At 38.1% G+C, this 26,756-nt stretch overlaps 2 protein-coding genes across 4 annotated transcripts in view; one reads left to right on the top strand and one right to left on the bottom strand.

The window, feature by feature from the left end:
* Window positions 1-26,756, bottom strand: part of LOC105284944 — a 167,459-nt gene that overhangs the window by 108,147 nt on the left and 32,556 nt on the right. The gene's annotated exons all lie outside the window — the stretch shown is intronic.
* Window positions 527-26,756, top strand: LOC105284941 (nose resistant to fluoxetine protein 6). Its single transcript, XM_020033452.1, has 13 exons — window positions 527-1,829; window positions 4,939-5,138; window positions 7,410-7,618; window positions 21,199-21,452; window positions 21,543-21,713; window positions 21,982-22,075; window positions 22,140-22,259; window positions 22,467-22,632; window positions 23,179-23,354; window positions 23,977-24,106; window positions 24,490-24,807; window positions 24,925-25,102; window positions 25,533-26,756. Exons 1-12 carry the CDS (start codon window positions 1,379-1,381, stop codon window positions 25,048-25,050), a joined length of 2,415 nt encoding a protein of 804 aa, XP_019889011.1. The 5' UTR covers window positions 527-1,378; the 3' UTR covers window positions 25,051-25,102; window positions 25,533-26,756.

The following is a 26,756-nucleotide window of genomic DNA, read 5'->3' as shown; positions in this document are numbered from 1 at the left end:
ACGATAGCGTTACATGTGCAAAGCGGCAGTTTCAGCGAAAATTCCAAAAATGATTTATGTCAAGATATTCCGTCAAGATATCACACAAAAGCGACGAAATAATTTAATATTATCACGTAATTAATATCGAAATAATTATATAGCTATATATATATATACACATAGGGTGTTCCAGACCTATCCGTTCCTGAGTTCAGTTGGAGACGAAAATTCTAATACCAAAATGTCGAGGCTGCTATAGTTTTTCAACGGGAAAGGTTTAAAGTTCTCCAATCAGCTTGTCAAAATTTCGCGCGCTCAAAAACATCGTATAACAAAAGAGCCCTTTTACAACACTTTACTGAACTCGATAATGATAACAACAACTATCATCATCCCGATATTTGTCGATCTTCGAACAGTGTACAAAGAAATAAAGTGAATAATATTTTCGAGTGTTATTGTTTCTAGCGAACATGTCAGATCGCATATATATATGTATATGTTCGCTAGAAATAATAATACTCGAAATTATTATTCACTTTATTTCTCCACGTCCTCCATTTAGCAATCGAAAAACCGGCCGGGCCACGACATTTCTTCGTAATCCGGAGAAGGAAATGCGTTTACGGCGGCAAAGTGCATCGCCGTAAGAGAAAGGGGAACCTACTGTCCGCGGGTGAACGCTGCAGACTTTATTCGCTTCATTCAGTGCGTGATCCTTAGTCTCTCATATATGCAGGCACCTTCTTCTTCGCTTTGGAGAGACCTTCTGCAAATTTTCTCGTGCTCGCTATCGTGCTCTCAGTGAAAAAAGAAAAGCAGAGCGTGTGCAGTGTGTTTACAAAGTGCCAAGATCTAGAACGGTCCACACCGAATCTCTTGATTTTATCGTTGTATCAGTGGGATTTTAAAACGCGTCATAATTAGTAATAATATACGTATTTCGATATTAGAATTTATCGAGAGGAACTCTCATTCAGATATAATTAATGTCAGTCTCACTCGGAATGTAATGATTTTTTTAATTAAAGATATTTGTATACAAGAGATTTAGGTTCAAGAGTAATTTAAATTGATAATCGATGAACAATTCGTTGGCTACTCTTTGAACAATTTACTACATACTGCGAAGAGTAATTTCTCAAATTTTGAATCAATATTTTCCCGCATTCACGTTCCTTCTTCAAACATGCTAGAGAATCTGATCAAGTAAATATCTCTTGCAACAGTATTACAACTTCCTCTGGAAGAATCTATCGAGAGAAGATGACGGCATTCAGAGACTCCAACGGCGGAAATCGATGAAATCGATCTTGCATATAGATCTGAATCAATCGTTTTCCGAGACGCAAGTGAGTTTTGCGAGGTGGCATTTCTAATAATAAACAGTGGAAGCATGGCGCGTTCGTTGAGTTACCTTCTCGTGATCGCGTGTATCGGCCACGTGATCGCGGAAAAGGAATCAAACATCCTTAGGCTGAGCAAACCGCAGACACTTGCTTCAATCGGGATAAACACGACAACCTTTAATGAAACGGAATACATAGAAGAGAAAGACGAAGCCAAAAAGCAGGCGCCTCTGGTTGCCTTCAGTAAGAATAATCCGGAACTGGACTGGAAGAACTACTTGAAGATATTCGACGAAAAGGAAGAAGAACATGGGGACCTAGACATCGACTTCATGAAAGATAAACTTGAGAAAACACCTAATAGTATACAGTGGTTAGTTGATCTTTATGATCCTCTTAGGTGGACCAGAGTGCCCGGCAAACTTCAAGACGAATGTCGAAGAGACATGGAAAGGTTCCTCGATGGCTTGAGGAACGGAAAGCTCTGGGCTGCGAAAAGTAAGTGACTGATTGGTTAAACTACAAGTACTGGACACAAGAAACCTTGAAACTTTCATCAAGATGGAATATTTTTACACTATAAATAGCACAACATAACGACATAATAATCTAGTAGCTTTGCTTGAAAGCAAGTTGAATTTTTTATTTCAATGCCGTATTCTGGATAATGATTTTAATAAGAATAATAAATGATAATTTGATGAATAGAAAGACAGAGACAGACAGACAAAGAGAGAGAGAGAGCGAGTAAGTTAGAAAATGTGACTGCACATTATGTATAATTCGGTCAGAAAAGACTGATGAAAAGTTTGCTAATAAAGAGTCACAATAAATTTTATTGACAACGTATTCTCTTCACAATCAATGAACATAAATAAGATATTTAGATTTGAAAGTCATGGTTGTTACGATTGTCGGTCAAGTGGAATGCTGAAAACCTCATTATTTTATGAAGTTGCTGCAATTTCTCGTCTCGCAATGATTGGTGCGCTGACCTAGTTTATGGTTTTGATTTAGTAAACTTCTTGACGCGTTAAAGGGATTCACGAGTGTTTACTTTATGCGTTTCCCGCAAACGTTTATTAAATGCATTGCGGAAATGAGATTTGACCAGATTTATTTCGAAAATGGCATTCAACGAGAAAATCAAAGGAGAATCTTGAAGTCGTGCAATGAGTCGTGCTGAAGCATTTACATAAATTTAGAACGAAACTTCTTGAGCTCGTAATGAAGTACAATTGTTTTCATAATTCAGCATTGATCTTGAAGAGAATTTTCCGTATCAATTAAAAGATGGAAATGTCATTTTATTTTCTTTATAAACTCCTAGAATTAAGTATGTCCTATAAAATAATATAAGTAAATTTTCTCTCATTATGCTCGATAAAAATCCAACCTAAAACACCTAAGATAAAACATACAGATAGACATTAGAACACATGAAGATGTTTTCTACTATGTCTACTGTGTCTCGAATATCTCGATAAACCCGACTGAGCAAGATTTCCCTTTCAACATTTCACGCAGATTCCTCATGCTACGGGAAGGAAACTCTCGCGGTTCAATGACACAATACTTAAAAATATTATCGTTCGTGCGCCTATCGACGTATTGTCCATAAAATTGTACGATAGCTAATAAATTAAAAAAAAATAATAATAAGGAGTATACTACTCCATAAATTATTTTTAAGGCAATTAAGTAATTAAATCATGTCGCTGGAGATTGAAGTATCATTATCGAACCTCCCGCGATTTAGAAAGCGAGAGAGGCCAGAGAAGCTGAAGTGGCCGGCTCGGAGCAAGCAGCTGCACCGGGGGACCGCAAAAGTCACATTCGCCCGATGCGCGGATTTACAATGATTTCCGGTCACGAGCTGCGTCCGCATTATCAATACCCGCAGTAATAACGGCGACGGATGCGCCAGCGGTCAATTGCCGCGCTGTGCCGTGCTGCGTTGCGGTGAAAATCGCGAAACTGCAATCGCAATATCTCGCGATACGCGATGTTCGAGAGCGAGTCTCCTCGCGGCGCCAATCTGGGCGTACGTGACAGCGTCTCTAAAACGAGTCGTAATTATATTTAGAAAGCGATACTAATTGTCGGAAATAATTTCTTTGTTCTTAGAATCCTCGATTCCATTAATGACTGCTATCTCTTGCCGAGAAAAGCGGTACGCCAAATGCATGAGATGCTGAGAAATTATACCAGGACCAGATATGTTTTTAAAAAAAAGAAAAACGCGAATTCGCAGTTGGTGTGACCGATTTAAATTACAATTTATGATTACATAGCAATTCCGTTGCTGTTCTGTGCCTACTGCGTTTTAGGTTCTTATTTATTCTATTTGTCTCAATATTTGAAAGTTGTAAGGCCTTTTAGTAGTAGCAAATGCAATGTTGAACACACGATGTGCGTGTCTATCGCGTGAGAAAGATTTGAGATACATTTAGGTCAATTTGCGATAGTTTTATGCGCCAGCGAAAATAACAACGTTAAGCAACGCGATCGCGAAATATGCGACGATAATAAGCGAAACTTGAGCAATTATCAAGTTGCCGTGTAGCGAGCAATAAAAAGTTGCATCGGCAATTTCGTGTCATTGTTGCAGGAATTGTTTCTAAATATTCAACGGACTTGCATTATGCAATTTCTTTCGGTGACTAGATCTCGCGACTGGCATAACGTAACGAGGAGTTATTATTCGTAAAGCCGGATTATTAATCCGTCCCGTTACGTCATTATTGCAAATATATCCGCTAAAAGTGCAGCAAGAATTTTATGAGTTGAAATAATCTCAATGCAATTTTATGGTTCCCACTAAAATTACATAACGCATCACGTGCACGGATTAAAAATTCTGGCGCCTAACTTTCATCGAGAAGAAATCACCTGCGGACGCCCACAAACGGACCAGAAAAGAAATCGTCCAGATCTGAAACGTGCAATAAATCCTACTTTAATATCGTTTATGACACCATCTATTAACCCCGCGTTTAATTGCGGGATTCATTTGCGTAATACCAGTGCTCTTAGATTACCGAACAAAATTGATCACTTTCGCGATAACAAGGTACACGTTACGTTCTTACGACGGCGATCAACAACCGACACGGACATGTGCATACGCAGTCCACCCGATTGCACTTTCTACTCTCGCGGTCAGAGCGAGTCGTTTTATGTAACTGACAATGAACCTTCCGCCGACACAGTCGCGTAATCGAGTCCTGCGGGGAAACGACGAAATTTTATGGCGTGCTCGATGCAGACGCTGGTAAAGCGACAGACGTTTAAGGAGAGAGACGAGAAAAAAGAGAGCAAGTGGCTATCTCCGTACTCGTAACCGAGTAACAACATCCGGGTAACTTCTACCCGGAGAGAGTGATTTTCGAGAGAGGGTCGGAAGTGGTCGCGTGTCGCTCGTGCGAGTTTGTCGCACATCGTTGTGCACACTCTTCTAATTGAAGTCTCACAAGACTCCTCTCTTTCATCCCTTGTGAGAGCAGGACACGCAATAAGATCGCGCGTGTGCGAGAATAGCACTGTTACCCGTCGTTATCGTTCCACCCCGATGACAGACATTATTTTTCACCATTTCTGTTTTCAGTGTCGGATGCGAGCGGCCGCTACTCCTCGCAATTCCATTTTGGAAACGGTTTCTGGCTGGGCTCGAGCACTCTCTGCAAGGAGCTCAATGTCACCGAGCAGAAAGGGGCGATGCGCGTCGACAAGGAGCAGCCACCCTTTCGCTTGCGATTTCACGTCGCGCGGCTTTATCTAGACCTGCCGAAGGAGGTCGATTTTTCGGTGAGTCGATCACCGGGGTAATTAATGTAATCCCGAAAGGAAGGTACTTTTGCACACTTTTGCTGCATTACCTGCAAATTGCAAGAGTTAATTAAGCGCATCGAGTCTCCGTGTGAGCTGTCAAAATTGTCACGACGCACATGCAAGGTGCGCCTCTATATTTACCGGATTATTCATTGGCCATTCATCATTTATTCCTATGTATTATTGGATAACTGTCATACTGTAAACAATCCATGCTCAGTCGCGACGACAGCGGCGCGAGAACGTGCTTGTGGGAAAATGCATTGCGCACAGCTATATGTATAATATATATGTACTTGATGATTTTCGTTGCTGATGATAAGTCGGATGTGGGACGTCCTTAATGCATCGCATTTTCCAGTTACATTACTAAATTTAGTACGTTAAATTGAATTCTTCTTAAAGTTAAATTTGAATTATAACTTGTTCGCACTGCATACGTATTTTGTCAGCGCACAGGAAATGGATTTGTGGCATTTACAGCTTACATTTGACATGCACTTGCAAAGCTGTAATCCCTCGAACTCAATATTTAATACCGTAAAATTGGAAATCTGTAATACATATATTTATTTAATATTTATCACATATTGTTAATTATTGAAATCAAGTTAATCGGTTTAGACTTATCGCGACAGTATTTCATGTGGTTAAAGTCGATAAAATAAATTCATAATGTTCAAAAGTGCTCTTAAATCTCTTATATTCACGGAAATTACAGAAAGGTACACAGTAATATATTTTATGCAAAAATATTATTTTTTTAATATAAAAAAACCGTGTTAAATCGCAAATGTTTTGTACAATTTAATTTTATTACGTGTATATTATAATTTAAATTTCTGCATTTAAAATGCAGAATCTTTTTATTCGCTTTTCATATATTAAAACAATTTCAGATGATTCCATCGATATTGCCAACATCATCAATATATTACCGATAATAATGATAAGATAATATTAAAATATAAAATGGGCAATGCAACTGGAAAAAATTGTACAAAAAAAAGAGAAAAAGGAGTTATTTAAGAAGTTACAAAAGAATCTTTAAGTCTTGAAACGCTGATTAATTTTTTCTTTTTCTTACATTAATTAATTTATTATGATCAAGTTTCAATATTTCTAATTATTATGTTATAAGTACTCTGCATAGCATTGATATATAGAGAAAACTTTTGCAAGATGTTTCTCATTATCATAATAGTACCTGAATGAAGTTTTGATGTGGTGAAATCCCAAGTTTACCAAACAGATACCGAAAGCGCGGGTCGGTGATATTTTCGTTAAGCCTAGTAACAGCTGACGAGAACTAGTTTAACTTCTAGTAGGAAAAGTAAGTTTCGGCATTCGTACGAATAAGATTATTCGGTGACTTAAATTCCAAAGTTCTTCGGTAGCTGTTTCCCAAGCACTGAAAAGCCCTCTAATTTTATTACCATTATGGAGTTGGGCAATATCATCGTTTGTTAATTAATACAGCTTTCCACTCAACGATCTCGCAATTTGTAGACCACGATTCGCGCTGCTCACCGACGCAAGATCAGAATTATCGCCAAGTGATAAAAAAAGCGTCGCGTCGATGTAAGACCGGTTGCTAAATTCAATAAAACCCATATTACCCAGGTAGAAAAAGTTCTTCTGCTCCATCGACAGCGGCGACGCAGAGGCAAAAAAGAAGAAGAAAAATGGAACTATACGTCGTGAGTTACGCTGAGAGTCGACAGAAAAAGTTGGAGCTATGTTTTTTCGCAGCCGCAGGTTCTCATTCCCATTGGCGCGCGATCGTTAAGTCGATGCGATCAAACGAAGATTATAATCTTGATACTACATATATTTTGCACACATGTTACGCGAGTCCTTTAATCCAATGCATAAGCTGAATCCAGCTTATGCATTGAAAAAGTTTAAAACCTCGTCGCTGTTTCGTTTTCTTTTTCGTAAGCGTGAAGCACAAGCAAGGTACATGGCAAAAACTTCGCGGGGAGTAAAGCGCCATTTTTTCAAAAAATGTATTTTTCTGTCAGAATATCACTTTTGTGGTTTAGAGGGTTGCAATATATACCTCTGTGTACACCTTTGAATATATCACCCGCGGCTCTCATGCAGTCAGTACTTTTTGTATAAAAAAGCACCAAAACGCCAAGAAAGTAAAGTATCCTCCTGCTCGCAAAATTCCTTAATGAAGTAACTTTTGTAGGGGATAGAAGCGCTCCACGCACTAACGACGTTGTTTCATTTTCTTTCCAGACACGTCAGGTGTTTTTGGGCCTCTGCCTGCCGGGTACATGCGATCGCGCATCCCTGACCTCGATGTTAAGGGCCAGCGCTGATAGGGTCGAACGCGAGGGTAATTCGACCTATCGATCGAGCAACGTAAAGATTCACATTGTTACGATGAAGCCCGTGCCATCCAGCAATTACTGCGCCTGGCAGGATCCCAAGTTTTACGTGCTCTCGTGAGTAATCCGAAAAATCCTCTTACGGTTGGACCGTAAATTATTTGCTTGGGTGGGATGAGATCGTGCCGAACGGTAGGCTCTCAATATGGCCTTCCACGTGTACACGATAACTCGATATCGCTGTGACCGAATCAATTCAGCAAAGAGAGAAATGTAACCGCAATGTAATTGTCGACTAACCCCATTTTGCACGAGTGTTTGATCCCTATAATGTCAATTGCACAAATATAACATCACTTATTGTGTTGAAATATGATATATTTCATATGATATTTAGAAATGATTTCGTAACGTTTTACTCGTAAACAAAATTATTTCGAAGAGCAGTAGGAAAATATTATTCATGCGGTTTGTGCAAAGTGAGTAAAGCATTTGAGCTATCTAATGGCGCAACTTGGAAAATTTCATTCTGACGAACACGGAAACTTGCTCTGGCGGAACTTATGAAACTTGCTTACCGTACTTTCGGTAAGCGCAGGTATCTTCTCCTTTTATCCGGATCCCTGAATATCAAAGTTGATATTTCTGATATTGGAGAAGGACTGTAATACCATGCTCAGACAGAATCTATCTCTTCTACGTATTGAAATATTTATCAATTCCCACGACTTTGCCTAAACATTTTATGACTTTATTTAAACGATTACACACATATGTTACTTACAATTAGAGAAACAATTTGGTGATATTAAACTGGTGCACGTAAAATATTTTTGAAATTCAAATAAGAATATTCCTATAAAATCTGAAATATTTATGTCAGGTATTATGAGATATTTTGAATCACAATGTATTCTGAAAACTTTAATTATTTCAACGCATGCAACGTTATATCGTTCCGCTTAGTCAAATTTTTTACGAAACATGTATATGTTAAATATTTCCGTGAGTTCTATGTACTTGCGCAAATGCGTAAATATATATATGTATATATTTACTTCCCGGTCTTGTAAAGTCTATTTAAATTACTACATGACATGTACAAAAGAGTAAATACATTTAAATGCGCATTACCATGGCGAGTTTTAATAGTAATTAATTACAACGCTCTTATAATTCTTGGAGAAAATGAAACAAGCAAAAGCGTAAAATAATTTACTGGATTTAGTGAAAACTTTCATAGACACAAAGGCAGGCTTGTGATTTCAAATAATAGCAAATTTATTCCATAAATTTTTCATTTTCACTTTTTATTTTACATATGTACATATGTAAATAGAAAGGAAAATAATCAATGCAATTATGCATTTCACTGCATTAGCACTGCAAACACAACTGGTATTAGCAGAAATTCTCTTAACCGAATTAGGTGTCACAAAAGCGGAGTAAAACAGCCAGCTACGCAAACCAGCTATGCTGGAACAAACTTCGAAATTTGTGGTTGAGAATTAGCTTAAGCTCTCACCACTTAAGTATTAGAAATTGCATTGAACCAAAGTAAGGATATCTATACTGATCGCGTGTACTGCAATTACTGCTCTCGTAAAGCTCCATCCATGACAGAAGCTATGTCGCTCGACCTCCCCAAGGTGCGGGAGAAAGCAGGAGGCCAGTGGAGCCGACCAATTCAGACCACGGATTACGACCGAAGTTTGGATATGTATTCGAAGTTCGCCTCGTTAACGGGGACGTACGGAGAAGCACGTAAGCGGATCCCGGCCTTTCGAACCCATTTTTCTTGCTATCCGATCGAAAGTTGCACTTTGGCCGCACGCGAATGCGCTCACGACTACCGTTTACTGATCAGCCCCGTATGGGAAACGAGATCAGCGACACGCTCGATTATTTATTACGCGGTCACGGTACCCGCGCGCGAAATGCGATTTACGCGCATCTGACGTGGTCGGTTACGTAAGCGGTAAGGCGGTACGCTTTGCCGTGGAAAGAAAGTGCGAAAAGTATGTTGTGAGTATGAAATGCACGTACGTATGTATGAAGCGACTGCAGGTGCAGGCACCGGGTTGGTACGTACGGTTGCATCGTGGCAATGACTCGGTATCGTGACATTTTTCGCGTTACGTAATCATCGAGTGATATCGCGTACTTAGCACCGTCGCATACCCGATTGCATGAATGAAGATGGCATACCGGCTTTTACAAGCGAGAAAGTCTCTTTCGTGTGCGAGGTATGCGTACATTCCGCGTGTTCTGGCAATCGTACGAAAGCAGAACGACTCAACCAGGAGAGCCATTAGTTATTAACGCTTTCAATTTAACTTGATCTATCTGTTAAGCAACTTTGATCTTAGCTTGGCGCGTCCTTAATACTTCTTCGGTTGAAGTGATGCCCGAGAAAGCGAAGTTTACATCGTCATGGATATATTATGCGCTGTGACGACGCGTCAAACGCATGCGAAACAGGTTGGCACGTACGAGAGTCTCTTTGCTTTCCTTTTACGTCAAGTTTTCTAATTTGCACTACGTTCGGGGAAAAAAATTCGGCGACCGAGCGTTTGGAATCAGTGCCAAATGTTGATTAACATACTTTCGCGGTTGCATTTCACTCGTCACTCGCCTACCGGGAGGAGAGCATTGCGAGCACGACTTCGGCCGTTGCATAATGGCACTCGCGCGATCTGGTAGCGTTTGCGAAGAAGGCGAACGCAAACAGCCCCGATGGACATCGGCGTATCATGGACGTGAAATTGAGTAAGCGTCATTGCACAGACGCGATGCAACCGACGCCGCCGTGTGTCACCATTAATCTTTTTTGACCCGACGCGACGCACGGATCTCTCGCGACATTACCGCAATCATTATCATGATGCGCGCCGGCTCTTGCCGTAAAACGTTATGCAAATTGCACAACTCGCCGCTCGAAAATTGACTGCGCCTAATAAAAACGGGACATTCGTCGTATTATCGCGATATATCGTGTAATAAATTGCATGCAATCTCAGACATGCGATCCCCGCGCTTCGCGACTCCACGTTGTACCCATTTTGAAGAAATGCATATTTCATTGATTCACCGCGATTACCTTAAGCGCTTCCTTTTCATATTATGCATGTAAATAAGATGTTACTACCAACCATGCCCATCAGGGGACTGTCATTGATATATGATGTGTACGAGTGCCTATTGAGGTTCTATTAATGTGCATTTATTAATAACCATCTTTATCCACCGTTTTAACGACTTTGGAAACACTGCAAGTGTAATCGCGCATTACAAATTGTATGATTATTAACTCTCGACTAGCCATACGAAAATGAAAGTAATACCTACCAGCACGCAGAATAAAATAATCGGCGATCAGATTAAATTCTCATCAAGTAGAAACTGTGATATAATGAAACACATTATTCTTGAGAGTACTGCGTACTACATTCGCGATCATTAAAATCATTAAGTTTTACTGACGTGACTGATTTCAATATTACGTACATGTAACATTAGCGAGTTGCGTAACGAAAGTGTGATACTATTTAAATGACTATTAGCAGTAGGCGATTGCTTATTAATTGTGAGTCACCAATCGAGCACGAGAAAGCAGAATTTTTATCGGCAACATTAGTCATCATCTTCCTGAGAAGATTACGCGTATTGCGTAATCGAAGTGCGTTACAAAGCATCTGTCGAACGATTAATTGCCAGACGCTCCATCAAGCAAAGCAATAAAAAATGACGTCGGTAATTTCGGCAGCCAACTGTCTGCAACGATCTGTGCCGTGTGTTACGTCAACCGATGCTGTAATGCGTCACGTCTTGCCAAATGTAGCGGGAACGTCCGTATTCCGAAGAAACTGATAGGTGCTACATATGTCGCGTGACCTCAAAAAACTACTCGCGCTCGTCGAGAGGCACATCCCAAAGAGATGAACGGTTTCCGATAATTCTGGACCGCGTGATTCGACGTCAGGCGGACTTATTATATCCTCGCGACGCGAGTTCGATAATAACACCATTCCGCATTGATTTGATAATGAGAGTAATTTGGTCGGTTTCCAACGGTGCTGATCGGATGCTGACGCACAAGATTGCGCGAATAATCATCGTTACGGAGGAGAGCGTATCGCCTTCTTCGCAAACCTGGTTTGAAAGTTCTGACACCGCGTAGTCTTGTTTGAACTCGATGAGCCTTCGAGACGTTCTAGTTGCAAGTGCACTGCTATTGCGGAACGTTGCAGCGTCCTTTCGTGTAATGAATAACAATGATGAAATAACGAGAACGACGACGACAACGCGGGATTGTCCGGCGCGTTACCGGGGAATTATCCGAGTTCAACTTCCAAGGAGAGTTACAATCTAATGGCCCGATTTCGTGCTCCTGTGAAAAAGTCCGTCGATCTACGGAGACTGGTTCTCGCAAATTCGCCTACGGAAATGTCATCCACAAATCCCGCGATGTTTACGTGTTTGCGCACTGTTTTCCGATGCAGTTTCAAAACGAATTTCGGAACAGGCGTTCCAAACGATATGAATAAAAATGCGTCGCATCCCTTGATGCGGATTAATGCGACTGCGTTATTACGTCACGGAGGCGGCAATAGCCGTGCATTTAACAACGCCGTGCTGCCGACTGGCGTTTATTATTGAACCGTGAAATCAAGCGACGCGGTAGCGTCGCGACGCCAAGTACATAAAAAAGTAAATAGCCGTATATAATCAATATCGAATGTTACAATTTCATTGCATAAACGTCGCGCGCTACCAAGTAGCTTATCTGCAATTCATGCCATTTGACAGGTCATATCAACTTATGATTAAAATATCTCAGGAATTAAAGTAATAAAAAATCTAACGGCACTTGTATAATAAAATGTGAATGCGAGCTTTCGATCGCGACCAATTCGAATAAGATTGGTGCAGTCAATCCTGAGATATTATAATCGTACGTTAGAATCGTGACGTTCCGTTTTCCGTCTGGTTCAGACTCACGTACGTATGTTCGCACATATACATGCAAAGCGATTTTGTCCCTCAAGCTGCTGTTCACACATGCATGATTTAATTTATTATGAATTAAAAATGATTTTAATAATACATGGAAAATGTTTCAAATAGATCAAACTTTTAAAAATAAATTTCGTTTGTTTTTGCGTGCGCGGACGACCTAACCTGGTACTAACCGCGATGCGCGCAGTACTAAACAGGAAAAAAATGAATCGCGGTACTAACCAGGAAAAATGCAGGAAACGAAGGAAAAAAATTAATTTCTTGTTTTTGTGTGCGCGGGCGACCTAACCTGGTACTAACCGTGATGCCCGCAGTACTAACCAGGCAAAAACGGACGCAGTACTAACCAGGGAAAATGAGGACACGCGCGCATGTCTCACACATGTTCTTTATAGCTGCAGTGCTGAACCATTGCCAGGTATCGAAAAAGTATCGAAAGTATCGAAAGAGCGTAACCAAAAGGTACTTAACGCGCGCATGTCTCACGCATGTTCCCCGACGTGTGTTCTTTATAGCTGCAGCGCTGAGCCATTGTCAGGTATCGGAAAAGTATCGAAAGTATCGAAGTATCGAAGTATCGTCATCGACGTGGTGCAACGTCATCGTCGTCGTCCTTGTTGTCGCCGTCATCGACGTGGTGCAACCGTTGCACTGCAACGTCATATTAGTTAGTGAGAAAGAGATTGACAGATTGACTGCACCAATACCACGAATTTCATTGCATAACGTCGAGCGCTACCACATTCATTGCATAAAATTATAAAACTCATAAAAATGATTTATGTGAAAGTAAAACTATATTGTTAAAGTTATAATAAAAAATATTGTAAATCACATAGAGAAATGTAGTTAGCAAAACAGAAAAAAGTATAAAATATATAGAAATAATTTACATTATATAAAAATCAAAAGATTATTTTTAATAAAACTTATTACAAAGTGCATCGGAACGATGTACGTGTTAGCATGCAAAATAATTGATAATAAAACATATAAAAAGCAATTATGTAATACTAATTATATGTTCAAAAGAATGTAAAACTAAAATATAATCAAATTTTAAAAATTTACAAAAAAGAGTGAGATCCCTAAAAAACCTTTTTTAAAAAAGAAAAAATATATACGCCAAGTACATAAAAACTCCCAACTCGTCAAAACTCAAAACTAAATATGAAATCAATAATTAATTAGCCAAGTATCTAGAAGCAGTTTGAGTATTTTACCCAAACGTTTTCCATACATCTTTCTTATCGCATAACGACATTGAAGTACTTGGCGTGTCCGAATCACATTAAAACGTCCTGTCCTACCTATAAGAGACACAAAATCATTTGCGAGTCATTATTGAAAATCATGAAGATACAAGATACAATACAAATCAAGATATTGTACAAATTTACAAGAATACATAACCACTGCGATTCGGGCACGCCAAGTACTTCAATGTCATCATGCGATAAGAAAGTATGCATGGAAAACGTTTGGGTAAAATACTCAAACTGCTTCTAGATACTTGGCTAATTAATTATTGATTTCATATTTAGTTTTGAGTTTTGACGAGTTGGGAGTTTTTATGTACTTGGCGTATATATTTTTTCTTTTTTTAAAAAGGTTTTTTAGGGATAACATTGTCCAAGAATCGTCATGCTTGGAGCACAAGTATCAGCGAGGATGCTCAGCATCTTCGCTGACACAAAAAGAATCCTAAAATAAAAAATTATTCCAAATAGCGCCATCATAAAAATATATGCCAAAACGTGAAATTTCGATAATAAAATAGAAAATATAAATATACGTAAAAAAATATAATAAAATATAAATATACGTAAAACAAATATAATAAAATATAAATATACAAATTACACTCAACCTATCGGTTAATTGTTTCTTTTCCGCTTGCTGCTTCTACGTATGAAAATATTACGTGTGATAAAAAATTTTATTTGATTAATAACAGACAGTAAGTAATATGGGGTATAGGTACATACAAATCTATCGGGTGCAGAAGACTGGTGGACGGTTTGCGGTTTGAGTCTTGTTGCTCCCTAATCTGCCTTTGCACAAAGGCCTCTGCTATTCTGCCAAGGTATGAATCCGCCCTAAGAGTGAAACTCTTCACTTTTTTTCTTAAAGTGAATGAAGTCACTCTATTGGAGTGTGTGGCGACTCGGCACCTAACAACCGGCAACCAGTCGACCACTATGCGGAGCGAGGCGTAATCACAAACATCCCCGATACGCGAGATAACACCACAAAACAACGATAGAGGGCGAATTCGCGGAATCGTTACTCGTAAGTAAAACTTCGCCCGGCTGAGGATATAAGGACCGCGAAGATGAAGAGCCGACACACTTGCAATATTTTTAGCCCCCTCCCCCCCCCAAACGTAGGTCTGGCTACGCCACTGCCTTCCACGTTTTCTACAAACTCTTCCATTTTCTTATGTACTTCATAATTTGATTTCGGGTCTATTACACTTTTGTAACCTTCTGTCAGCTCTTCCAGGTCTTCAACAAATTTTTTTATTTTATCATTTGTCATTTTATCAAGCATGTTAATGCGTTCTTCTGCCTGTCTCCTGGCAGTAATAGCTTTCTAATATGCTGCCTGTTTTACAACAATACATTTTAATAAATTAGATTAAGTACGAGACTTTCGTATCAATTGCCCACAGTGCAATTGCGCACAAGGCGCACTAGGCCAATAAAATCAATCAAATTTAACCTAACCTAACTAAGCACTTTGAGTGGTCTAGTGCACCATGTGCGCAATTGCAGTGTGCCTATATGTTTGCCCATATTGAAAAATACAAATACCGAATGTGAACTTACATTGGGTGACGAGCCCAACACTTCTCGAGTGGCAAGAACCTAAAATATATCGGAGTTCGTAAAAAAACATATTTTTTAGCAATGTAAGAACGAGCATTCTTAATTCACACGTGTAACGCCACGGTTTGATCTTGCTATCTTTAGACTATTAGACTTTAGACATTAGACAAATCACTGCACTCACTACTTTTATGAGTAAAGCATGAAGTGCATCGGTCAAGCCAGTATCTTGCAACGACGACAGTATCCCAGGCTTTTGAAACACATTGATTACCATGTCTTTAGCCAATAGGAATACTCCCGGTCCATAGTATTCAGCATTGCTGATAATATGTTTGAGAGCCATATCTTTGAGCGCAATTTCACGCCGGCAAGAGGCAAAATGAAAAATTTCCCGTGGCTCCCCAAGTGCGGCCTAAGACAACACAGATAAATCATATGCGGTAAATAAGGCGCCCAGCGGCGCGGTGCGGCACGCGCATTAAATTATTACGGCCTTAATTTACCATTGAATCGATAGTTACCTAATCCCGCAACGACCTCTCGCTGATCCATAATATCAAAGTGGGAAATTGCGTTTAGTAATTGCAGCATCAATGCAATATTTTTTTAAACGCATTCAACACGTTACGGCAAAGTGCATCATTGCGCTGCACAAGTCATTATACGTGTTTTAACGAACTACATTAAACGAAACTCAATTTGCCACTTGAACAAGATAAAGCTCGAGCAATTTCAACGGATCAGAAATACATATAAAGATAAACGTTAAAGAAGATAAAAAGATAAAAATTAAAGTTAATTTAAATTAAATTGAAAATTAAAATTAAATTAAAGTTAAAAAGATAAAAATTAAAGATAATATTATGTATTTAAAATACACGTTTTAACGTGCAATAATTATTCTCTTAAATGTGTTACTAGTACATCAATATATCAAAGCAGAAACAAAAAGCGCAGACTAAAGACGCGTAATGAACATGCATAAGTCTCAAATATAATACATAACAGAACAGCCGGAATAATATATTGCGACCTAAATCTCAAGATATCTGGAAACTCAGTTTGCCGGATTGCTTGCGAAACAAAAGGAAAACGCATGAGCCATAAATAATCGCTCTGCTTGCGATACGTCACAATTTTCAACACGTAATTCTTCAACGCTTGGTCCAGGCAACGCCTACCAACGCCTATGTCGCGTTAGACCCACGAGTTACGCGACTGATCGTTATATGCGATTCTTTAAATTTTGATACAAACGTATTTCGGTGGCTTGTTCAAACACAGTTTAAACAATCTCTCCGTTGGCGATCGCGTGTTCACATCACACACGAACCCGCGATAATATTTACGCAGTTGCAGTCCGGCACACGGTTGACAAACAAGGAGACACGGAAGGGCAATTTGTTTTCCTCTACCAGTTCTCGCCAGTTCTGAATACGAAATCAACGATTTCGGTTGAATTCCGAGCGTTTTTGCGATCACTGCGAGATAGTTCGTCGTTTCTAAGCGCGGCATTTCCCATTCCATCGTCTCAACCACGTTCGAATGAGATTGAAGAGCCTACTTCGAAACGGAAACGGAACAAATGGACGTATTCTGGCGGAATTGAAAGGAAATTGCCAGCTACGCCAGCCAATTAAGGTTGACCCTCAGGAGAGCAGCGCGATGTCCGGCACACCGGCACGTGCAATTATGCATCAGGCTCGACGTGCATCGCGCGCACTTGCACGCATGTTGGGAGTCTATTACGCAAGATCATAGAAAGCCCTCCGGTGCACGTGAAAGTCTCCACGCCGTCGTCTCCATTCCGGCGGAATGCGGGTCTCGGCGGATGCAAATCATGTCCGGAGTGCGTTCGGATTCAGTCGATTAAATGATTTACGGAAACGAACAAGCCATTAAACACGCGTATTGTGCAGTGCTGCGATACCGTATGTTTTATTCGCGTAAAAATTGGATAGCGATATCGATTTTATATATATATATATATAAACAAAGCGATACGAAAGGCCAATTTGTCCTGTAGCGCCAGTTCTAAATATCATCAACGATTTCGATAGAATCCCAAGCGTTTTTGCGATCACTGCGAAAGATTTCATCGTTTTTAGCGATTATATATATATATAATCGATATCACTAAAATGAATTGAAAGCAAACAAGATGGATAATCTTTTATAATATAGAGGAAAGTCCCCGATTATGAGATACTATATCGATTTTGTCGAAGTAAGGAAATCTATAGGCAGAATTTAAAAATGTAATACGTTCTCTTGAAGAGAATTTAATAAGCTTTAGGTTGGCGAAATGAAAAATCTAATTTAAATATTATTTTTTCTGAAAATTAAAAAAATTTGAAAAAAGAGCTTTACGCAAGATCGCGGAAGTGTGCTCCTAATATAAGATACCTTGAGAAATCGGTGTTAAAAGTGCAAAATACATCAGTATTGCAAGTAAAAAACTTTATTAGATATTTTTACAAAAATACTGCTGCCACAGCCTTCGCCAAATCTTCACGATTCCACTGTCAACGCTTCCTCGTTTCTCTAACCTCCATAGTCAGATTCTATAAAAATTAAATACACAAATATTCATAATATAAATTCGTATTAACTTTTCTTTAACCTTAAGTAGTATTTTCTTTCTTTTTATTACACTACATACTCTTCATATTCGAGCAATAATTATCTCATATTAAGAGTACCCTGAATATCTCATTATACGAGCCACGCGCCTAGCGGTTCCGCGATCATGAAATCTAACCTCTACAATTAAGCAATTCAACAAATCGCGTATTTTCCTGTTACTACGATTCTACTCTATCATTGCATACTGAATTTATTGCCAACCATTTCTTTATTATGTAATAAACAAGGTTTAAAGACTTACCTTAAGTTCCTTTGACATGTTCACAATTTCACAAACCTTTTCTCGCAAAAGCTAAACGCAATAACGAACAATGAATTTTTCACTAAATATATTTTACACCAAGAGTAATAAGTTTATGGTAGAATTAACAGATGGTACTCACTAGTTTAGCAGAAACTCCAGTATCTCATATTAGGAGCATATCTCATAATAGGGGATTCTCCTCTATATATATATACACACACACACACGATTATGTATGCTGTTAGAAAAAGCTTATCCATCTTTTTTGCTTTCGATCCATTTCACATTATAATGTACCCTACAAAAACCTTTTTAAAAAAAGAAAAAATATCACATTATAATGTATTCCACTTTGCATGCGGGTATACTTCGCAAGTATTACAGCAATCTTGCGATAGATGTGTCGCTTTGCAGAATTGCAACACGAAATAATCCTTCAGCGCATTCTAAGTGTACGCACAACTGCAAATTAGCGCAACTATGGTAAATATCCTCACATTTTCTCAGCGCGAAGCGATAGACGATATCAGAAAGGGAGCAAGGAAACGAGATTAAATCATAATCGTTTAATCGACACAGTGACACGAAACGATGTTGCCTTGTCGATATAGAGTGAATGCTAAACCGGATATAAAAATGACGGGGAGTTAAGTACGCTAAATTAACTCACCGGAATCGATGCTGCCGATGCTAAAATCTGATACAAATAAAATACAAAAGAAAGTTTTTCTATATTTATTTTATAAGAACTTCCATATATCTTCGCATGAAGAATTTCAAAACTCCAGTTCGCGGCTGATTCCATCGCACATTTGAAATTCCCTTCGGGCAAGTGTAGAAAAAAGCTTCTTTAGCGAATGGAAGTTGTAAGCACTGATAGTAGCCAAGAAATTAAATCAGGATAACGGAAATACATAGCACGTAAGGAAGAAGGAAGAGAAAGAAAATAGTGAAGAAGAAGTCGCAACGGAACTTTGCTTGCAAAACTTTTGTTTCTCCGCTATGGATCGCTTCTGTTGCTTTCTCTTCGTCGGGATTGTGGATAGTAGCGTGTTAAAATGGGTTGGATATTTAAAAAAGAGGAGCTTGTTACTATTCTATTTTGCATAGGAAGCCGCGTTTAAGTTGCACACAAATGTGCTATGGGGAAAAAAGAATCCACGAAAGTCTTCTCCCCTGCTCGGTTCGAGAATAATAATTTAAAACCGACAAGAGGATATAAAGCGGAAGTTTCTCCAGCCGTTAACCCCGAAAATAAATGCGCGACCCGAAGCTGTGAAATTCATTGCCCGAATCCGCTTTATTACTCGCTTCGATATTTCGCCATGTGCGATAGTCGATGCAGAACTATAAGCACAAGTATGTATATATTATGAAATAGCTTGTAATATTTTCACGATTTAATACAAAGATTAAACGTAAAAAATTAAAACCTGATAATATGAAAGCCTTTAAATCTACACTCTTTGACATTTTCTGCAGGAAATTTAAACATTGATCAATTCAAGCGAAAATTATTTTATTATATATAATAATAATATTAATATATAAATACCTTTATAATCCTGTGAAGTACGAAATGTTATTAAATTATCTGTAACTACTCAATAGCAGTTTTATCAATTTAAAATCTTAATTATACATTAATTTTCAAGGCGAAAATTCGATATCACGTTCACGTTCGTAGTTAATGAAATACGGAGACGTCAATTTTTCATCGCCAGAATTGCCAGTAGTTGCACGTCGGTCGTGATTAATCGAATCAATAGAAACCTTGCTCCGATTCATCATAATTTAAACTGAATTGCGAATTGTAATTTCAAATACATTTCAACATTAATGAAACCTTACGTCATTGAGAGTAAAAGTTCCAATTTCTACAACAAAAAATTACACTGCATTACATTATTATACATAACATTATTATAGTCTCTATGCAGCAAGAAGGTCAGTCATACATTCATCGAAAGAGATCACTCTTAAAATTCATTAAAAAAACTTGAAATTTTCTTTATATATTATATGTTATAATACTCAACAATATATATATCAATGGCAGATATTTAATATGCTTTCTATCGTTAATTAGTGGAGACGGAGGATGATATTAAATTCAAGAGATATTAAGTTGAAAAACGGCTGTGATAAATTGTACGAATAATTTTCCGAGTTTAATGCTAAGCTTCCCTCGGTGGTCACACAACCAATATATTGTCCGACTAAAATGAAAAAACTTAACGCGTACTATGTTCTCGGTAATATTTGATTGAAAAACCACGCTCTCTATAACCATATTGTTTCTTTTTTTTCAATAATTTCTGACGTCAATGCGTTAGTTAAGTTAAGTGTGCGCGAAACAACTAATGAAAAGAGAGGGAGAGAGAGAGAGAGGGAGAATATTTCTAGTTTTTCCCAGCGCAGTAGCATTAACGCACATCTCTCTATAATGTAATACAATACATAAAAACGTTGAATACAGAAGTTTACTATTGTTAGAGGTAAATGCAAAAGGGATGGATGGATATAGAACTTCTTACAATTTCATTTTATGAGCCAAGTGTAAAGCCATGACTAAACGCGCGTTCTACCACCGCCATTAGATGGTCCATTAATCTTTAGCTAGCTTTGCTTCAGCTTTTGACCTATATATACATAGCACTTGGTTTTATTTGCATGTTAATATTGCGTTAACGTTATTACATAAGAGATGCTCTGAAAATTTTCAATATATAATATGATATCTAACATACATATATTTCTCTATGTAATAATAGAAAATAAAGATATATATACTACTTTTATAGACACGTATAATAATCTTTAATAATTGTAATAATCTTAATAAATCTTGATAAACTCTTTATTATCTTTATAATCTTCGAAAATTTTTCTATGCACATATTTAAAATATACACAAGATTTTTATGAAATATTAATAACGCTTGCAATTTTAGAGGCATTGCCGGCGCGATATTGGTACTGATGATCTGCGCGACCGTATACGAATATAGATCGCTTCCTTCCGTGAGGGACGTCGAATCCTCGAGCGTGTCGAATAACAACGACAAAACCAACGATTTCGTGGACAAGAATCTGAATCAAGATCGCAGGATCTCAATAGGACAGGAAAACGGTCAGGAATTGATTGAGAAGGGCGTAAAACATCCGCAAAAAGAGAATCCTATCCAGAAGAAGGATAACGGTGAAGGTTGTTGACATATATCTACCACACCTTTGTCGGCGCTTTCTTGCGTCAGGTATCCCCAAATTCTGTAACACCCTCCTCGTCATTTTTCAGGATTCTGGCTGCGATGCTTGCTCGCATTCAGCCCTATCGTCAACGGAAGTAAGATCATTAGCACAGAACCTGCGGCAAAAGACAGTTTGACTTGTCTCCACGGTCTTCGAGTGTTCTCGTTAGGATGGGTCGTCATGGTGCACACGTATCTCCAAGTCTTCTCTATCGCTGGTAATTTTTGTCGAGAATTGCAAAAACCACTCCCGGAAATGAACACATAGATGTAAAAGATAATAGTACATAAAGTGCATCGTCATTAATAGCAAACTAATTGGATTGCTCCACTTTCCATAAAGTTCTTGACGCGTTTAATAGACGTTCTGACGTAACAGGGCGCGTATCGGGTTTTCTGATCGGTGGTAATCGAGTCTCTTCCCTGCTTTGTGTATACTTTCACTGACAATTACACGATTAAGCATTTCCTCATTACGCTTTGTAGAGAACAAGATGCTACGAATGGTCACAGAGAGGAATTTCATGTTCCAGACTATCAGCAACGCAACGTTCTCTGTGGACACTTTCTTTTTCATCAGGTAAAAGATGATAAACTAAGCCCGCACTAACAAAGATATTAACTCTTTTGGCAATGTTGTACAGTGGCTTGTTAGTGACGATACTTTTCTACCGTTCCTTGGGTAATTTTACCACCGAGAAGGGCAACTTTTTGAAGACAAGCTCCACCAAGTTCATAATCATGATTCTATACCGATTCATCAGGTATCCTTTAACTGTAATATATAATTTTAAAAAATGTCATATATATAATATTTTATAATATAATATATAATTCTATAATATAATATATAATTCTCATAAAAATATAAAGAGACACTTTCCAACACTCAAAAAGTTAATCTGCAATTTAGATGAAACGAATATAAACATATGGTGCTTATCTTGATTTCTGGCTTCCCTTTCACAAAGGTTGACGCCAGCTTATCTCTTTGTACTGGGGATGAACGAGATCGCCATAAAGCAAGCTCAAGCGAAGACAGTCTTTTCACCTGTTATTATCGACCACCTGACCTGCGAGAAGTTCTGGTGGCGAAATGCTCTATACTTGAACTCATTGTATCCTCGCACAGAAATGGTAACGTGTTTTATGTCTTGCTTATCCTAATGTGTTTCTTTTTTCTTCCTATGTATCTTGTGAGCTAAAACTTTCAACAAAATGTGAAATTTTTTGTACGCCTTTATTTTGTAACGGCACTTGCTGCAAATGTAGATTTTCAGCAATATAGAAAGACATAAGAACTTTGTTGTTGTCTAAAAAAATGTTCATATAGTTATCGCTATTAAATATAATGAACTAAAGAATAAAATTAATTCTTTATCTCATTTAAAAGGATGGTGCTTTAAATATTCGATAAATGAGAGTACTGAGAAATATTACATAAGATGCTGTTATATAAAAACAAGTATTCATTAATGATGTACTTTCAACGGCAAGAAATGGATGAGAAAAACCGTTGAAATCATTTTCTATGTCGATGATTACTTAATGCGTTGTTTTTTTCAATACGTCGATTTTCCTCCGTTTGAATCTTTTTGCGAAGAGAACTTTCGCAACTCAGTATCCGTCGCAAAGCAATCAGTCTAGTAATTAATTCGCTATTACTACATTAATCATTTCTAGTGCATGTTATGGAGCTGGTATATGGCCAACGACACGCAGTTCTACGTACTTGGGATACTCCTTCTTTTGCTCTCCGTAAAATATTTCAAGACCGTGATCGCTATCGTTTCGCTGTTGATTGCCTCTTCGTGGTTCACCACGTTCTCCATAGCTTACAGCAACGATTACGTAGCCAGGTAATGCACTGTTCTGTGTAGTGTTCTGGACTCAGATCAGTATTATGTTTGTCTTATATATAATATTTCAATACTTTTTTTTCTAAACGAATAAAAATATATCGCATTTATGAATCTCTTATTAAAGCTATTCTTTGTTGGTCGAGAACTAAATTTATTATTTGAAATATCGATTATCAGCGCGCTATATAAAGCTACTTGTGCACTTTAAATAAAGATCGTAAGATATAATCGTCGCGAAGCTCGTTGAAGCTTTCTTAATTGTGTATCAGTGAAATAAATGATTTCAAAGTTACACAAACGCCTTTCACAGCTATTCAATTGAGGTACAACCGAGATACAACTCCTTGTAGTATCTACATGACTTGCTTTTGAATAAAGTGCTTCGGTCTTTTTATCAGGCCTGAGTGAATACCGCGAAGGAACAATGCAATAAGCCAGGTATCTGTTGAAGCATTGCCTGTAATTGGAAGCAGGCTTTCATTTCAGCTAGCTTTATGGCGGCGCCTCCATTATAGCACGCCATCGACAATGTACTTTGCATTATTCACCTGCCGATGCGGCAATTTTATCGCGCGATATTGCGGGTACACGCTTAATTCTTGATCAATTTCTCTCATAGGATCCAGGAGCCGTTTGCCCTCTTTGACGAGCTTTACGACAAGCCTTGGTTGAGAGCGGGTCCGTATTTCATCGGCACGATCACTGGGTACATTCTCTTCAAAACGAAGTGCCAATTGAAGTTACCTATGGTGAGTGCAGAGTTTTCATGATTTTCGTGTTTTCGAGTTGAACACTTACAATTAGTCAATCGATCAATGATGTTCACGTACGCCTCACCGTGCACAGATGCACGTAAGAATGTACGTTTATCAAATGTATTATTGCAAAATCCGTACATGAAACATGCATTGGGCGATATGCAAGTGCGAACAGGGCAGCGAAATAACATAATAGCATAATAGTATAAAATAATGGGAATGTCAATGCGAATAATCTCCGTAAATGTGCTAATAGAGACAAATGCTAAATGGTGCTGTTCACACTTGTAAAGCAACCTTTATATTCTTCGTCTCTATTTTCCGAAGAAAATTCTTGATACTGGCTTAGCAATAAGTGAATCTCGATTTCCTAGGGAGCAGAATTGATCGGCTGGGTACTGTCTGCGATGGTCATGTTCTCAGTGGTGTACGGACTGTACCCCGGAAATTTGACGGTGCTGGCGAGCTCCGCATATGCGTCCTTGGGTCACACCGCGTGGGCGATGGCCGTCGCTTTTATCGTGATCCAATGTTGCACAGGGTCGGCACGAATGATCGACAGTTTGCTCTCGCTTAGGCTAATGTACCCTCTCTCGAGGCTCACATATTGTGCCTATCTAGTGCATCCCGTTATCATGATGATCACGTGTACACAGATGGACGGGCCGCTGCATCTTCATAATGGGATGGTGGTAAGACGGAAAGAGGATTGTCGGAATATGAAATCAGTTTGCATGATTCTCATACGAGAGAAGTCACATGAAGGGCTTAGTTTGCTTGAAGTGACGATCGTGACGTTTTCCCCACAGCTTATCGTCTATTTCGGCAATCTGGTAGCTTCGTACCTCCTGTCGTTCTGCATTTCCATCGCCTTTGAGGCGCCAGTGGTAAATTTGCTGAAAATTGCATTCACCTCGCAGAAGAGGGTGAGATAGGATGCGATCGTTCACCTGATAGAAGAACAAATGCGATTATCCGGCGCAGTAAGTACGTAGAAATTATGCACATGAATTATCAGATCGATAGTGATTATACACTGCAACCACGCACTTCTTGCATGCGCGTTGGTTACAAAATTTCCATGTACTTCTTCATTTAAAATAACGTAATATTAACGTAATATTAACGTAACGTATATTATTATAACTATAGTCCAGTTAGCACTGCTACAAAAATTTCAAATAAAAAGAAGGATAGAAAGTATTTTCTAGCATTATATAAAATTATATATGCCATCAGATCTTTTCAGATCTAATTATGTATACAAATAATCAAATGATGTCCATTTTTTCTCGGGTATACATAGTAACAATATAATATTGTTCCTAATAATTCGAGTAATACGAAAACCAATCGAATCTCAAGGATATCTAATATATCGATCTTTTTTTTAGTAACACGTTAATGTATTTTGCAGGTATTGCTTCGAATTTGAGTCTCAACGAAAAGAAGATGAGAACAGCGAACTTTTCCATAATGTATTTGTGATAATAGTATCATGAAAATTCACTGATAATATTTCTCATAAAATAAGCATGAGGTCCTTAATGTTGACAAACTTCAAAATACAAGAAGCTAAATTCCTCATAAATCAATCTGTCATTATTGATGAGTAGATAAAATATTAAACAAGTTCTTCAGATGTGGCAATCAATCAATTCTCACAGACAATGCAAATATATCGAAGATACAATAAAAAAATTGAAAGTCACGAATAACCGAAAAATATAAATCTGTCTCACCGAGAGAATTCTATCGAGCTTGGAAACAGTGTTTTTATTTGTAGAAGAAACACTCGAGTACAAATAGCTCGACACACGTATTATTTTTTCCCTCAGTTTTGATATAGTAACGATTACGTGTTAAACAGGCACCACCTGCAAGAGCTATGTTTATTTACATAATGGATAGAAAAACGTTATTCACGCCCAACAAAGTGCAAATCGCTGGTTATGGAATACAAAATCACATAGCATGTCAGAAGACTTTCCTCGCATGATGTGTACCCGCAAATTTATTATGTCGCGTGTCTACGTGCAAATGAGGAAAAATCTATGATCGTACGTATGAAAATATGTACTATCATACAGAAAACAACAAAGAACATTGAAGCATGCAACATGGTGGATATATTATATTGCATCACGATGACATAATTTCTTGAGTGGAAAATAAAAAAAGAACATGCTACAACGTTAAAATTTAACAAGTTTTTATTTTACAAGTTTTTATTTTGTGATACTTGATAGCACATTGTTCAACAAAATAATAAATTCAGTCGCAAAAATAGCGTGAAGAGGCGAAAAGAGAAAAAGCATGCGTGACACGTTCGTTTCAGAATTTATACCACACGGGATATATGGTTCGATAACGGAAAAAAAAACAGCGAAGAATATGTTACAAAGGAGGTCGATGAATAGAAGTAAATGGAAAAAAAATTTTACGCAACTATTGGGTAATCCTAAGGTAGCGAAAATATGGTTTGCGAAAAAAAGCGATTTATTTACACTAAATAATGATATATTTAATTATACTTTTAATTAATTATCTTTTCCTCGCTTTGTTTTGTTGTGCACTGCTGTCATTTTCCGAATCTGTAATTATAGCTCCTTGTGAATAATATTAAGTTTACTTGATACAA

Source organism: Ooceraea biroi, chromosome 6, assembly GCF_003672135.1.
Source record: "Ooceraea biroi isolate clonal line C1 chromosome 6, Obir_v5.4, whole genome shotgun sequence".
Classification (NCBI taxonomy): Eukaryota; Metazoa; Arthropoda; class Insecta; order Hymenoptera; family Formicidae; genus Ooceraea; species Ooceraea biroi.
The sequence above is the reverse complement of the archived record's forward strand: the minus strand, read 5'-3'. Positions and strand labels throughout refer to the sequence as shown.

Coding starts and splice junctions, on each gene's coding strand:
- LOC105284941 (XM_020033452.1), top strand. CDS start 1,379: ATGGCGCGTTCGTTGAGTTACCTTCTCGTGATCGCGTGTATCGGCCAC. Junction 23,355..23,976: donor AGCAACGATTACGTAGCCAG/GTAATGCACTGT, acceptor TTTCTCTCATAG/GATCCAGGAGCCGTTTGCCC. Junction 24,808..24,924: donor ATCTTCATAATGGGATGGTG/GTAAGACGGAAA, acceptor TTTTCCCCACAG/CTTATCGTCTATTTCGGCAA.